This window comes from Pelophylax lessonae, assembly GCF_965119305.1.
Source record: "Pelophylax lessonae genome assembly, chromosome: 8".
In the NCBI taxonomy this organism is placed as follows: domain Eukaryota; kingdom Metazoa; phylum Chordata; class Amphibia; order Anura; family Ranidae; genus Pelophylax; species Pelophylax lessonae.
In genome coordinates, this window is record NC_138775.1 from 224,620,261 (window position 1) to 224,633,777 (window position 13,517).

The 13,517-nt window shown below is 37.6% G+C and overlaps 1 protein-coding gene across 1 annotated transcript in view; it reads left to right on the plus strand.

Moving 5' to 3' along the window:
- LOC309561659 (uncharacterized protein) overlaps positions 1 to 13,517 on the plus strand; it is a gene marked incomplete at both ends in the record, with an annotated part of 129,981 nt that overhangs the window by 86,073 nt on the left and 30,391 nt on the right. The window contains 5 exons of the mRNA XM_082265652.1: positions 3,791 to 3,820; positions 5,561 to 5,590; positions 5,770 to 5,799; positions 5,939 to 5,968; positions 9,336 to 9,365. Of these exons, the coding sequence (XP_082121778.1) occupies positions 3,791 to 3,820; positions 5,561 to 5,590; positions 5,770 to 5,799; positions 5,939 to 5,968; positions 9,336 to 9,365 (150 nt within the window). The remainder of the gene's footprint in view (positions 1 to 3,790; positions 3,821 to 5,560; positions 5,591 to 5,769; positions 5,800 to 5,938; positions 5,969 to 9,335; positions 9,366 to 13,517) is intronic.

A 13,517-nucleotide genomic window follows, 5' to 3' on the forward strand; every position in this document is an offset into this window, starting at 1 on the left:
ATAGGATATACACTGTATTACCAAAAGTATTGGGACACCTGTTTTTTACCACGCACATGAACTTTACTGGCATCCCAGTCTTAGGGTCCTTTCACACGGGGCGGTCCGTATTTACCTCCGCTCAGGCACTTTTTTTTTTTTTTTTAAACGGACACGGATGACACTTTGGAGTGTCCGTTCCGTAAGTCCGTTCATCATCCCATGATGATAAACGGAGATAATGTATGTTAATGGGATTGCGTATGTCAGCAGATGACACTGCTGGCATCCGTTTTTGCGTCCGTCCGGTTTTTAAACAGAAGAAAAATAGGGTTCTCTTCCGTTCCAAAAAAAGGAACTGATCGGAAAGGACGCAAATCGGATGTCAGCGGATGGTCATCCGCTGACATCCGCAATCCCTTTGACATGCATTATGTCCGTTTTTCATCCGCCCGTGTGAAAGGACCCTTAGTCCATAGGGTTTAATACTGAGTTGGCCCACCCTTTGCAGCTCTAATAGTTTCAACTCTTCTGGGAAGGCTTACTGTCAAACCTCAGCGTTCGCTCTGTAGAAAGTGGTAATAAGGCAATGCTGCACTCCATGAGTGAGGAAATTCCAAAAGCACTAAAAACAGAAAAAAAGAAGGGCGCAAACGCCTAGTGCATTACCTAAGACATCTTGGAAATTTAAAATAGCCAAAAGCATACTCACAAACATAAAAGAATAAAATGCAGGTTATATACAACTCCAGTGATGAGGATGATACATATCTGCAGTTGGAAAGCTGATGTATTTCGGGAGACACGCGCCCTTCTTAAGAGCTCCTTCTGGGAAGGCTGTCCTCAAGGTTTAGGAGTGTGTTCATAGGAATGTTTGACCATTCTTCCAGAACCGCATTTGTGAGGTCAGGCCCTGATGTTGGACAAGAAGGCTTCATCCCAAAGGTCTTTATGGACCTTGTTTTGTGCACTGGTGTGTAGTCATGTTGGAATAGGAAGCAGCCATCCCCAAACTGTTCCCAAAAAGTTGGCAGCATAAAATTGTCCAAGATTTGTTCGTATGCTGAGGCCTTAAGAGTTCGCTTCACTCGAACTAAGGGGCCAAGCCCAACCCCTGAAAAACAACCCCAAACCATAATCCCCCTCCACTAAATGATTTGGACCAGTGCACAAAGCAAGGTTCATAAAGACATGGATGAGGGAGTTTGGGGTGGAGGAATTTGATTGCCCTGCACAGAGTCCTGACCTCAGCCTGATAGAAAACCTTTGGCTGTAATAAAGTTACACCCAAACATTTAACACCTCTAATAATTTTGACCCCCCCCCCCCCCCCTAAACACATGAATTGCAGGATCCCATGCACGAAAACACTGATTCTGCCACACAACATACCCTGGACCCTGGAGCGGGCGCAATAGTTTTAGGCCTGTTTTTCATGGTTACCTCTAAACTGATGACCTATAGGGGCTTTACCTCTTTCACTGCCACCAATGTATGTTGTATTGAGGTAGCAGCAGCGGGTTTTACACCCATGTACTCTATTAGCTTCAATGGAAGGCAACTAAGACAATATGAGTCTAGAAGACCCCTGATGTCTCATTAAAGAGAGTGGAGACTGTGAGCCAGGCCTTTTCGGCCAACATCACACATGCGCTTCTGGAAGAAACACTCCCATAGACATGCTCCTAAACCTTGTGGACAGCTTTCCCAGAAGAGTTGAAGCTGTTATAGTTGCACAGAGTGGACCAACTCAATATTGAATCCTAAAGATTAAGATTGGAATGCCATTAAAGTTCATGTGCGTGTAAAGACAGGTGTCCCAATACTTTTGGTAATATAGTGTATTTTAGTATGTAGTGCAAGGGCCTGCCTGATTGGATTTAGAGTGATTGGATAGATGATGTCTCCTCCTATTATATAGTTTGGGAAAATCTGAAGAAGATCGTACAGAGATTGTACAATTATATTGTATAGTGTATGACCACCTTTATACACCTAAAATCACTAGTTATGCTTTGAGTGCCATTAATTGTTAACGGCCCAACAAACACAGAAGCAAACACTAAATTTGAAATGTGGAAAAAACAAACGCAGCAAAATGCACAGTAAAAAACGTGCAACCCGCAACATGCCAAAATGTCCCATTAGCTACTTTGCCATGTGGAGGGCAGCCCATTAAAATTAACGGGCTGCCCTTTGCGTGTCACAGGAAAAAAACAAGCCAGAAAAACGTGTGCTCCCACTACACTAGGTGTGAATGAGGCCTGAAAGTGAAATTGGTGTGTGAATACAAGAACAGTGAGGCTCCACTCATATCTGTGCATTCCGAACGCATGGCAAACTGCACAGAAAATGCATGCTTTGCAGAAACACATTGCAAATGCACCAAATGCACCAAAAAAAAAAAAAGTTCTGGCAATTGATGCATGTAGGGCAGCCTATTTAGCGAATGGGCTGCCCTATGCATCAAAACCGGAAAAGCTCCAAAAAACCCCAAAATAAATGCTTGTGGGAACTTCTGGAATTTCTGGGGCAGAAATGATATTATACAAATATTCTATTTATTGGGAAAAGTGAAATTCTGCCCTAAAAGGTGAACTAGTCTAAAACTCTTTTGAAAAGCTACCATTGCCGAAGAACCCAAGAGTAGGTTAGCTGTGGAAGATTCTTCGGCATCACTAGCTCTTCCTAAGAGCACAGGTCATAATCTTCCTTTACATGGAGAAATGTTTGATTTAATAAATGTTGCTGGCAAAGATGGCATCCAAATGCCTTAAAGAGGAGCTCCAGGTCCCCCCCCCCAAAAAAAAAAAAAGTCAGCAGCTACAAATACTGTAGCTGCTGAATTATAATATGTGGGTACTTACCTGTCAGGCATCCAGTGGTGTCCTCACCCAAGCAAATTCTTTAATAGGCTATGGGGTGCTGGTGCCGCCATCTTGACTAAGGAAAACCAGCACCTTGTGGCTTCACAGTCGGTTTCCAGTGCGCATGTTTGAAGCGTGATGCGCTTTGTGAATCGGCCGCATACTTCTCGGATCTGTGAAGTGTCCCAGAAGGTTGCGGGGGGGGGGAGAGGGGGGGGGCAAACCACTGGATCGGTTCACCAAAGTGAACTGAACCGGAAATGGGTACCCGCTGCCCCCCCCCCAAAGGTACCAAATGTGGCAGCGGAGGGGAGTTTTAGGAGGTGGAGTCAGTACAGGAATCACTACTTGCACGGAGCAAGGTACCATGGGATATGTAGTCCTTAGAAATTGAAAGTAAGCTGCAAAGGAGAAGCAAGTTGTGGAAACTGATGGCCATCAGAAAGGCAACACGAATCATGAAAGGTGATTTTTTTTTAAGGAAGCTTGGATTGGTTTGTCAAAAATAACTGTTGTATTGTTATTGCAATGCTGATGTTATACAATGAAAGTGTTTGCTGTCACCACAGATTTCCTTTCATTTTTTAGGACAAGCTTTAAGGGGACTAAATCATTTTTTTAGATACAAGCAGGTCTTGAAAAACAGTATCATGTACAGTTCTCAACTGTTGTTACAAATGCACTAAAACAGCTCCACTAGGGTTGTCACCTCATCCTTATAAAACTGAGCACATATTAATTACACAGGTTCTGTGGCTGATTAAGGTGGTAATTAATATTACCTTAGTGCCTTGCTTGCATTAAATTAGCCCCAGAACCTGTAAAATTAATATGTGTTCTGCTTTAAAGGGATGAGGTGGCTACCCTAGGCTACACTGACCTATTGAAGATGTTTTACTTCATTCATTTCCTTAAGATATAGCACGTGTTTTATTTTTTTACAGAAAACTCAGAAGATCAAAGTCTGCTAGAAGGTAAGCTTTTAGTGACAGCAGATGCTTTATTAAAGTGGAATTATTGTCTTTTTTTTTTCCAGAGAACATAAAAAAAGGTCAATGGGAATAATCCGATCTGAGTGCATTACTGCAGTATAAACTGTGTATAGTTTGATATCATATTTGTTCAGGGTAAATCAGGATTGCCCATTACATATAAAAGCTCTGTTTTTTGATTATTAACGCTGCACAATGATTGTGGATTGTTGATACCCTCCACCTACTACATATCTGCCAGAGAATCTAATTAAAAGCAAACAATGCCATGCAGTTTATGGATGAGGGAGTTTGGGGTGGAGGAACTTGACTGGCCTGACATCCCAAAGGACTCTGTGCAGGACAGTCAAGTACCTCCACCCCAAACTCGCTCATCCATGTCTTTATGGACCTTGCTTTGTGCACTGGTGTGCAGTCATGTTGGAACAGGAAGGGGCCATCCCCAAACTGTTCCCACAAAGTTGGGAGCATTAATTGTCAAAAATGTCTTGGTATGATGATGCCTTAAGAGTTGCCTTCACTGGAGTTAAGGGGCCAAGCCCAACCCATGAAAAACAACCCCACACCATAACCCCCCCCCCCCCCCCTCCTCTGTTTGCAGTTATAACAGCTTCAACTCTTCTGGGAAGGCTGTCCACAAGGTTTAGGAGTGTGTCTATGGGAATGTTTGACCATTCTTCCAGAAGCGCATTTGTGAGGTCAGGCACTGAGGTGGATGAGAAGGCCTGGCTTGTACTCTGCGTTCTAATTCATTCCAAAGCGGTTCTATCGGGTTGGGGTGCAGGCCAGTCAAGTTCTTTGTAAACTTGTCCAAATCCTTTGATGGAGGGAGTTTATGGTGTAGGGTTGTTTTTTAACAGTTGGTTGTGGCCCCTTAGTCCTAGTGAAGGGAAATCTAAGGGCATCAGCATACCATTTTGGACAATGTCATGCTCCCCAATTTCTGGGAACAGTTAGAGGATGTCATCTTCTTGCTTCAACATGACTGCACACCAATGCACAAACAAGGCCCATAAAGACATAGATGAGCGAGTTTAGGGTGGAGGAACTTAACTGACCCGCACAGAGTCCTGACCTCAACCCGATAGAATACCTTTGTGATGAATTAGAGCGGAAACTGCAAGCCAGGCTTACTCTTCAACATCAGTGCCTGACTTCACAAATGTGCTTCTGGAAGAATGGTCAAACATTCCCATAGACACACTCCTAAACCTTGTGGACAGCCTTCCCAGAAGAGTTGAAGTTGTTATAGCCGCAAAGCGTGGGCCAACTCAATATTGAACCCTACAGACGAAGACTGGAATGCCAATAAAGTTCAAGTGCAAAGGCATGCGTCCCAATACTTTGGTAATATAGTGTACTTTAAGCTTTGACAAAAAAATCTGGAAGCTGATTGGTTTCTATGCAGAGCTGAATCAGATTTTGCATGTGCAGGAGGCCTGAAACATAACACACATTGATAAGATACATCATGCTGAACTCTTTTACATTTATGTGTGAAAAATATTTAACAAAGGCTAAAAATTTCCATTAACCCTTTTTCTAGACAGAACATCCCTATTTTACAAGAACTAGTTGGAATATAACCTTTAGAGATGGCAATAACCATTTTAAAACTTTTTTAGTATCGATATGGTTTATGCATTGTATAGGCAGACATGTTGAATGTTGTAAAAGAACCTATTTTCAAAAATTAATACTTTTTTTTTTGTTTTTTTACAGAAGTGAATGTGGATGTTACCTTTGTAACTGGTAATGTCTTATTCTATATTATTCATTATATCTCACATCTAAAACCACATAATATTTTCATTACAATCATTACAGTAGCAGATTATATTAAATAGGGTTTTTTTGTGGTTACTGTTTTAAAAAATGGTTATTTTTCAGAGTTTTAAATTAATAAAACGTATTTTTTTTTTTTTTTACAGAAGTGAATTTGGATGTTAACTCAGTAGATGGTAATGACTTGTTATATATTTTTCAGTATATCTCACATCTAAAACCACAATTTATTTATATTACAATCATTACAGTCATAGATTAAACAGTATAAAGATAGATTTTTTTTGTGTTTACTATATGTTTTGTGTTTTACAGAAGTGAATTTGGATGTTACCTCAGTAGATGGTAATAACTTGTTTCATATTTTTCATTATATTTTACATCTAAAACCACATATTATTTATTTTATAATCATTGCAATACTGGATTATTTATAAATAGGGTTTTTTGTGTTTACTTTTTGAAAAAAAATGTCATTTTTCAGAGCTTTAAAATACAAAAATATATTTGTTTTTTACAGAAGTGAATTTGGATGTTACCTCAGTAGATGGTAATGACTTGTTATATATTTTTCAGTATATCTTACATATAAAAACACAATTTATTTCTATTACAATCATTACAGTAATAGATTATACAGTATATAGATAGGGTTTTTTTGTGTTTACTATTTTAAAAAATGGTCATTTTTCAGAGCTTTAAAATACAAAAATGTATTTGTTTTTTACAGAAGTGAATTTGGATGTTACCTCAGTAGATGGTAATAACTTGTTTCATATTTTTCATTATATTTTACATGTAAAACCACATATTATTTCTTTTAAAATCATTACAATACTGGATTATTTATAAATAGGGTTTTTTTGTGTTTACTTTTTGAAAAAAATGTAATTTTTCAGAGCTTTAAAATAAGAAAATATATTTGTTTTTTTACAGAAGTGAATTTGGATGTTAACTCAGTAGCTGGCAATGACTTGTTTTATATTTTTCAGTATATCTCACATCTAAAACGAAAATATTTATATTACAATCATTACATTAATAGATTATACAGTATATAGATAAGGTTTTTTTGTATTTACTTGTTTAATAAATTGTCATTTTTCAGAGCTTTAACATAAAAATTTTTTTTTTTTTTTTACAGAAGTGAATTTGGATGTTACCTCAGTAGATGGTAATAATTTGTTTCATATTTTTCATTATATCTCACATCTAAAACCACATATTATTTCTTTTATAAAAATTACAATACTAGATTATATATAAATAGGGTTTTTTTGTGTTTACTTATAGAAAAAAAATTCATTTTTCAGAGCTAATAAGAAAATGTATTTGTTTTTTACAGAAGTGAATTTGGATGTTAACTCCGTAGCTGGTAATGACTTGTTTTATATTTTTCAGTATATCTCACATCTAAAACCCCAATTTATTTATAATACAATTGTTACAGTAATAGCTTATACAGTAGATAGATAGGGTTTTTTGTGTTTACTAGTTTAAAAAATGGTCATTTTTCAGAGCTTTAAATTAAAAAAAATGTATTTGTTTTTTACAGAAGTGAATTTGGATGTTAACTCAGTAGATGGTAATAACTTGTTTTATATTTTTCATTATATCTAACATCTGAAACCACATATTATTTTTTTTATAATCGCTACAGAAATCGATAATATATAAATAGGTTTTTTTTTACAATTTTAAAAAATGGTCATTTGTCAGTGTTTTAAAATAAGAAAACGTATGAACTGAAAAAAATTCTTGTCCCTGCACTGGAATTTGAAAACGCATTACACATTACACATTTTTTTCTTCAAATAGTGTTCTAATATTTATATAAAAAATTAGTAAAGGAAACATATAAAAAAATTATATCACAGACACCTGCACTTTGTCATGAACATACAGGGGTAGATTAACTAAAACCGGAGAGCGCAAAATCTGGTACAGCTGTGCATGGTAGCTAATCAGTTTCTATCTTCAGCTTGTTCAATTAAGCTTTAACAAAAAAAAAATAAAAAAAATAAAACAAGAAGCTTATTGGTTTCTATGCAGAACTGCACCAGATTTTGCACTCTCCAGTTTTAGTAAATCAACCCCACGGTTTTCTTGCTTCTGGCAGAAATGCATTGAAACGCATGCTTACTCCAATCCAGACAATAGTCCGAATTCAGTTTCCATTGGTGGAACACATACACTATTAAAATGAATCACAAGTGATGAAAATAAAGCTATTCTGATATATACAGGGGTTGTGAAAAGGTAATAGGAAAAGTGGTCAATGCAAGGTATGCCTCCTGTGTCTTTAACAAGGCTCCAGGAAATCATGACATTGCATCTGATTAAGCGGGCAAAAGCTGCCAGCTTTCACTAATTGTAATAAAAAGTAGTCTGTATAAAGCCCAAGTGCAACAAAAATCACATGCAGAAAATCAGCACAAGAGACATAATAAACAGTCAGTAGGAGATTTTCTGGTGTCCTGCCCCCCCCCCCCCCATTAAGTTATGGTGCGCTGGGTGTTAATACAACTAATAGGCTGTCACAGGCTCTCATCAAGGGAGCCTGACCACGCCCACCCTTTCCACCCAGCTGTTCCATTCATAGAGGCCATACTACGGCTTCAACAATTAAACAGATTCTATGAATGGAGGGGGCAGAGCGACCAGTCATCTGCCTATCCTCCATTCTTAGATCCTGTTCCATTCCTAGAAGCTGTAATGCGGCATTTATGAAATGAGCAGTTAGGTGAAAAGAACAGGTTGAGAGCCTCTGACAGCCAGTTAGTTGTATTATTCTTTCAGTGTGGCAGGGGTGGGGATAGCAGGATGGAGGAAGATTTTCAATAACAGAAGAGGAAACAGCACAAGGGACACATCCTAATGACCTTAATTGTTGTCCTTGTGCTGGTTTTTCTGTTTGTAATTTTGGCTGCACTTATTCCATCCATTATTGGAGCAAATTTATTTCCTGCAACCATGAGTTGCAGGAAAGAAAATGACTCAATTTCCCCATCAACACAGTCAGTATTGATAAGGGAATCCCTCCCGCAGAGCTATTGTGTTCTCCTGGTGGAGGAACGGGGGGGGAGTTGTCCTGGCCGGGAATAAATAATTAAACTGGCTGGTTGTACCTGAGTTGATCGAACAAACATGGGTACAATCAGCCTGTCCATACATGGTTCCAATCTCGACCAGTTCCTGTTGAACCAGCCAAAGTTTGAACCATCTATAGCCAGCTTAAGGCTTTAAAAAATGCACCAGAAAAAAGTGTCTGGCACATGCTTGAGTTTTAATTATTTTTCTTTGGGAAAAAAATACAATGGGGTTCTAGAGTTTCACCAAGTAAAGTGTTGGGTGATTAAACCACCACAAGTCTTACATCAGAAAACAGGACATGGGTAGCCAGCACATTCACATGTACAGTAAAAGGTTCTGGACTGCCATCCTGCCAACCAGCTGGGCTTTTATTGTAGAAGGCCCTGTACAGTATTGCCATTTTCTTTCCTGAGTAGTTTATTGTGCATTTACAGTTCTGTTATTCTGGGTCTGTTCACCTAAAACCAAACTGCAAGCAGACTACGTCATTTAAAAAAAAACAGTATCATGTACAGTTCCCAACTGTTATTACAAATGCACTAATACCGCTACACTGCCCTGTTAATGTTTTACTTCATTTAGTTCCTTAAAATATAGCATGGGTTTTGTTTTTTTACAGAAAACACAGAAGATCAAAGTCTGCTAGAAGGTAAGCTTTTAGTGACAGCAGATGCTTTATTAAAGTGGAATTATTGTCTTTTTTTTCCAGAGAACATGAAAAAAGGTCAATGGGAATAATCCGATCTGAGTGCATTACTGCAGTAAAAACTGTGTATAGTTTGATATCATATTTATACAGAGTAAATCAATTTTGCCCATTACATATAAAAGCTCTGTTTTTTGATTATTAACGCTGCACAATGATTGTGGATTGTTGATACCCTCCACCCACTTCATATCAGCAATAGAATCTAAATAAAAGCAAACAATGCCATGCAGTTTAAGGATGAGCGAGTTTGGGGTGGAGGAACTTGACTGGCCTGACATCCCAAAGGACTCTGCACAGACCAGTCAAGTACCTCCACCCCAAACTCGCTCATCCATGTCTTTTTGGATCTTGTTTGTGCACTGGTGCGCAGTCATGTTGGAACAGGAAGGGGCCATCCCCAAACTGTTCCCACAAAGTTGAAAGCATGAAATTGTCCAAAATGTCTTGGTATGCCAATGCCTTCTCACTGGAACTAAGGGGCTAAGCCCAACCCCTTAAAAACAACCTCACACTATAATCCCCCTCCCTTTTCAGCTATAACAGCTTCAACTCTTCTGGGAAGGCTGTCCACAAGGTTTAGGAGTATGTCTATGGGAATGTTTGATCATTCTTCCAGAAGTGTATTTGTAATGTCAGGCACTGAGGTGGACGAGAAGGCCTGGCTTGCACTCTGCGTTCTAATTCACCCCAAAGAGGTTCTATCAGGTTGAGGTCAGGACTCAGTGCAGGCCATTCAAGTTCTTTGTAAACTGGTCCAAATCATTTGATGGAGGGGGGTATGGTGCAGGGCTGTTTTCCAGTGAAGGGAACTCTTAAGGGGTGGCCTCTTCCTGCTCCAACATGACTGCACACAAATGCACAAATAAGGTCCATAAAGTCCCAACCTCAACCCGATAGAACACCTTTATGATGAATTAGAGCGGAGACTGCGAGCCAGGCCTTCTCTTAAACATCAGTGCCTGACCTCACAATGTGCTTCTGGAAGAATGGTCAAACATTCCCATAGACACACTCCCAAACCTTGTGGACAGCCTTCCCAGAAGAGTTTAAGTTTTTATAGCTGCAACGGGTGGGCCAAATCAATATTGAACTCTACAGACAAAGACTGGAATGCCAATAAAGTTCATGTGCAAAGGAATGCGTCCCAATACTTTGATAGTATAGTGTACTTTAAGCTTTGACAATAAAATCTGGAAGCTGATTGGTTTCTATGCAGAGCTGAACCAGATTTTGCACTCTCCTGATGCCCCTAGAAACAGCTGCAAAAACATCCAGTGTGCATGAGGCCTGAAATATAACACAAATTGATAAGATACATCCTGCTGATCTCTTTTACATTTATGTGTAAAAATTAATTAATAGAGGCTAAAATTCCCATTAACCCTTTTTCTAAACAGAACATCCCTATTTTTCAAGAACTAATTGGAATATAACATTTAGAGATCACAATAACCTTTTTAGCACCAATATGATTTATGCATTGTATAGGCAGACATGTGGAATGTTATAAAAGAACCTTATTTCAAAAATTAATATATTTTTTATTTTTTTTTTACAGAAGTGAATGTGGATGTTACCTTTGTAACTGGTAATGTCTTATTCTATATTATTCATTATATCTCACACCTAAAACCACATTATATTTGCATTGCAATCATTACAGTAGCAGATTATATTAAATAGGGTTTTTTTTGTGGTTACTGTTTTAAAAAAATGGTAATTTTTCAGAGTTTTAAAATAATAAAACGTATTTGTTTTTTACAGAAGTGAATTTGGATGTTACCTCAGTAGATGGTAATTACTTGTTTTATATTTTTCAGTATATCTCACTTCTAAAACCACGTATTATATCTATTACAATCTTTAAAGTAATAGATTATACAGTATACAGATAGGGTTTTTTGTGTTTACTTTTTTTTTTAAAAATGGTCATTTTCCAGAGCTTTAAAATAAGAAAATGTATTTGTTTTTTACAGAAGTGAATTTGGATGTTAACTCAGTAGCTGGTAATAACTTGTTTTATATTTTTCATTATATCTCACATCTAAAACCACATATTATTTCTTTTATAATCATTAAAATAATAGATTATATATAAATAGGGTTTTTTGTGTTTACTTTAAAAAAAAAAATGGTAATTTTTCAGAGCTTTAAAATAAGAAAATGTATTTGTTTTTTTACAGAAGTGAATTTGGATGTTAACTCAGTAGCTGGTAATGACTTGTTTTATATTTTTCATTATATCTCACATCTAAAACTACATATTATTTATTCTATAATCATTACAGTAATAGATAATATATAAATAGGGTTTTTTGTGCTTAGTATTTTAAAAAATGGTCATTTGTACGTGCTTTAAAATAAGAAAACATATGAACTGAAGAAATTCTTGTCCCTGCACTGGCATTTGAATACGCATTACAGTGTCACGCAAAAATTCGGAATATTGCTGCACTCCTTGGTAACTTTATTGAAGTATTAAAATCACATCACAGGTATGACAGGAACATAGAAGGTAACGCGTTTCGCGCTAAAGTCAGCGCTTACTCAAACCTCATATACACATACATTGCATTAAAAAAAAAATATATATATATATATATATGTATGATACAAGTAAACATGGTATGGCAATTAAGCAATTGAACAATTAACCAAAAAATCAATTAAAGATGCACTCCCACTACACTACTGAGAGTTTATGCTCCTTGCCTTCCCATACATAATACGTCATATAACACATAAATCAAAAAACAAACAAAAAAAACAAACAAAACAAGCCACAGAAATCTCCACCAATCCATCGCCCACCAACACAGATGCAGCAGTCGCAGGAGAGCACAGGGAAGGAGATAATGAGCCAACTACAGCAGGACACACTCACAAACTAATTGCACATAATGCCTGTCATTGCAACCAGCTGGGCTTTTATTGTAGAAGGCCCTGTACAGTATGTGCATTTTAATTTCCTGAGTAGTTTATTGTGCATTTACAGTTCTGTTATTCTGGGTCTGTTCACCTTAAATGAAACTGCAAGCAGACTAAGTAGAGAGTTTGCTTGAGTCTTTGAGTCATGGATTCTAGATGTACCGATATACAATAAGCAAACTGTCTCTCAAAATCCCTCTGCCCTGTCTTTGTGTGTCTCGTATAGCAGTGGTCCTCAACTCCGGTCCTCAGGGCCCACTAACAGGCCAGATTTTAAGTATTACCTTGGGGAGATGCAGACTAGAGTACTGCAATCACTGAGCAGCAAATTATATCACCTGGGATGTATTTCAGTTATCTTGCAAATCTGGCCTGTTAGTGGGCCCTGTAGGCCAGGGTTGAGGACCACTGCCATATAGCTATGACATCTGATTTTGTTAATGTGATAGTAAGACTAGCCAGTCAAATAGGGTAGAAAGGAAGCGGCACAGGGAATTTGGCCCAGTGGTATGGAAATAAATTCAACCTTATTATCCTACCTGATTATAAGAGAGCCTATTTTTTTCTTTGACCTGAATGAACTTAGATATAAATTCTGAAATAGGTGTAAAATGTTTTCATTTTATCTTCTTCTAATTGATCTGGATATACTATAGGCAGCTGAGTGGAAAGTTTTTAAGAAAACATTTTTTCACAGCTGAATATTTTTTTATTTTGCAGGAATTAACTTTGATATTAATTCTGGTGGAGGTATTACTTTTTTATTATTGATATTATTTTTTATATTTTAAGTGATCTGTAGATTGTATAGGCAGCTGTAAATAATGTTAAAAGAGAACCATTTTTCAAAGCCACTAAATTATATTTTACAGAAATGATTTTGGTTGTTAAAGTGTTTGTAACCCTAAAAAAAAAAATGGATCCTATTCCTTTAAAGCATGTTATACAGTACAGTGCTTGTACTATGTAATTTAGCCCCTTGTATTATATAAAATACCTGGCTTTTCCTGCCTGGTTCTGCCATCCCCTCTGTAAACTGACCATAGTTTATCAAGGCTTCTGAGCCCTGACATTGTGGTTTACCAGTCATCGGCAGCTCTCCTTTGTCCTCCTCTCCCCCCCCCCCCTCCCCTGCCTGTCCCCGGCCCTGCCCTGATATGAACC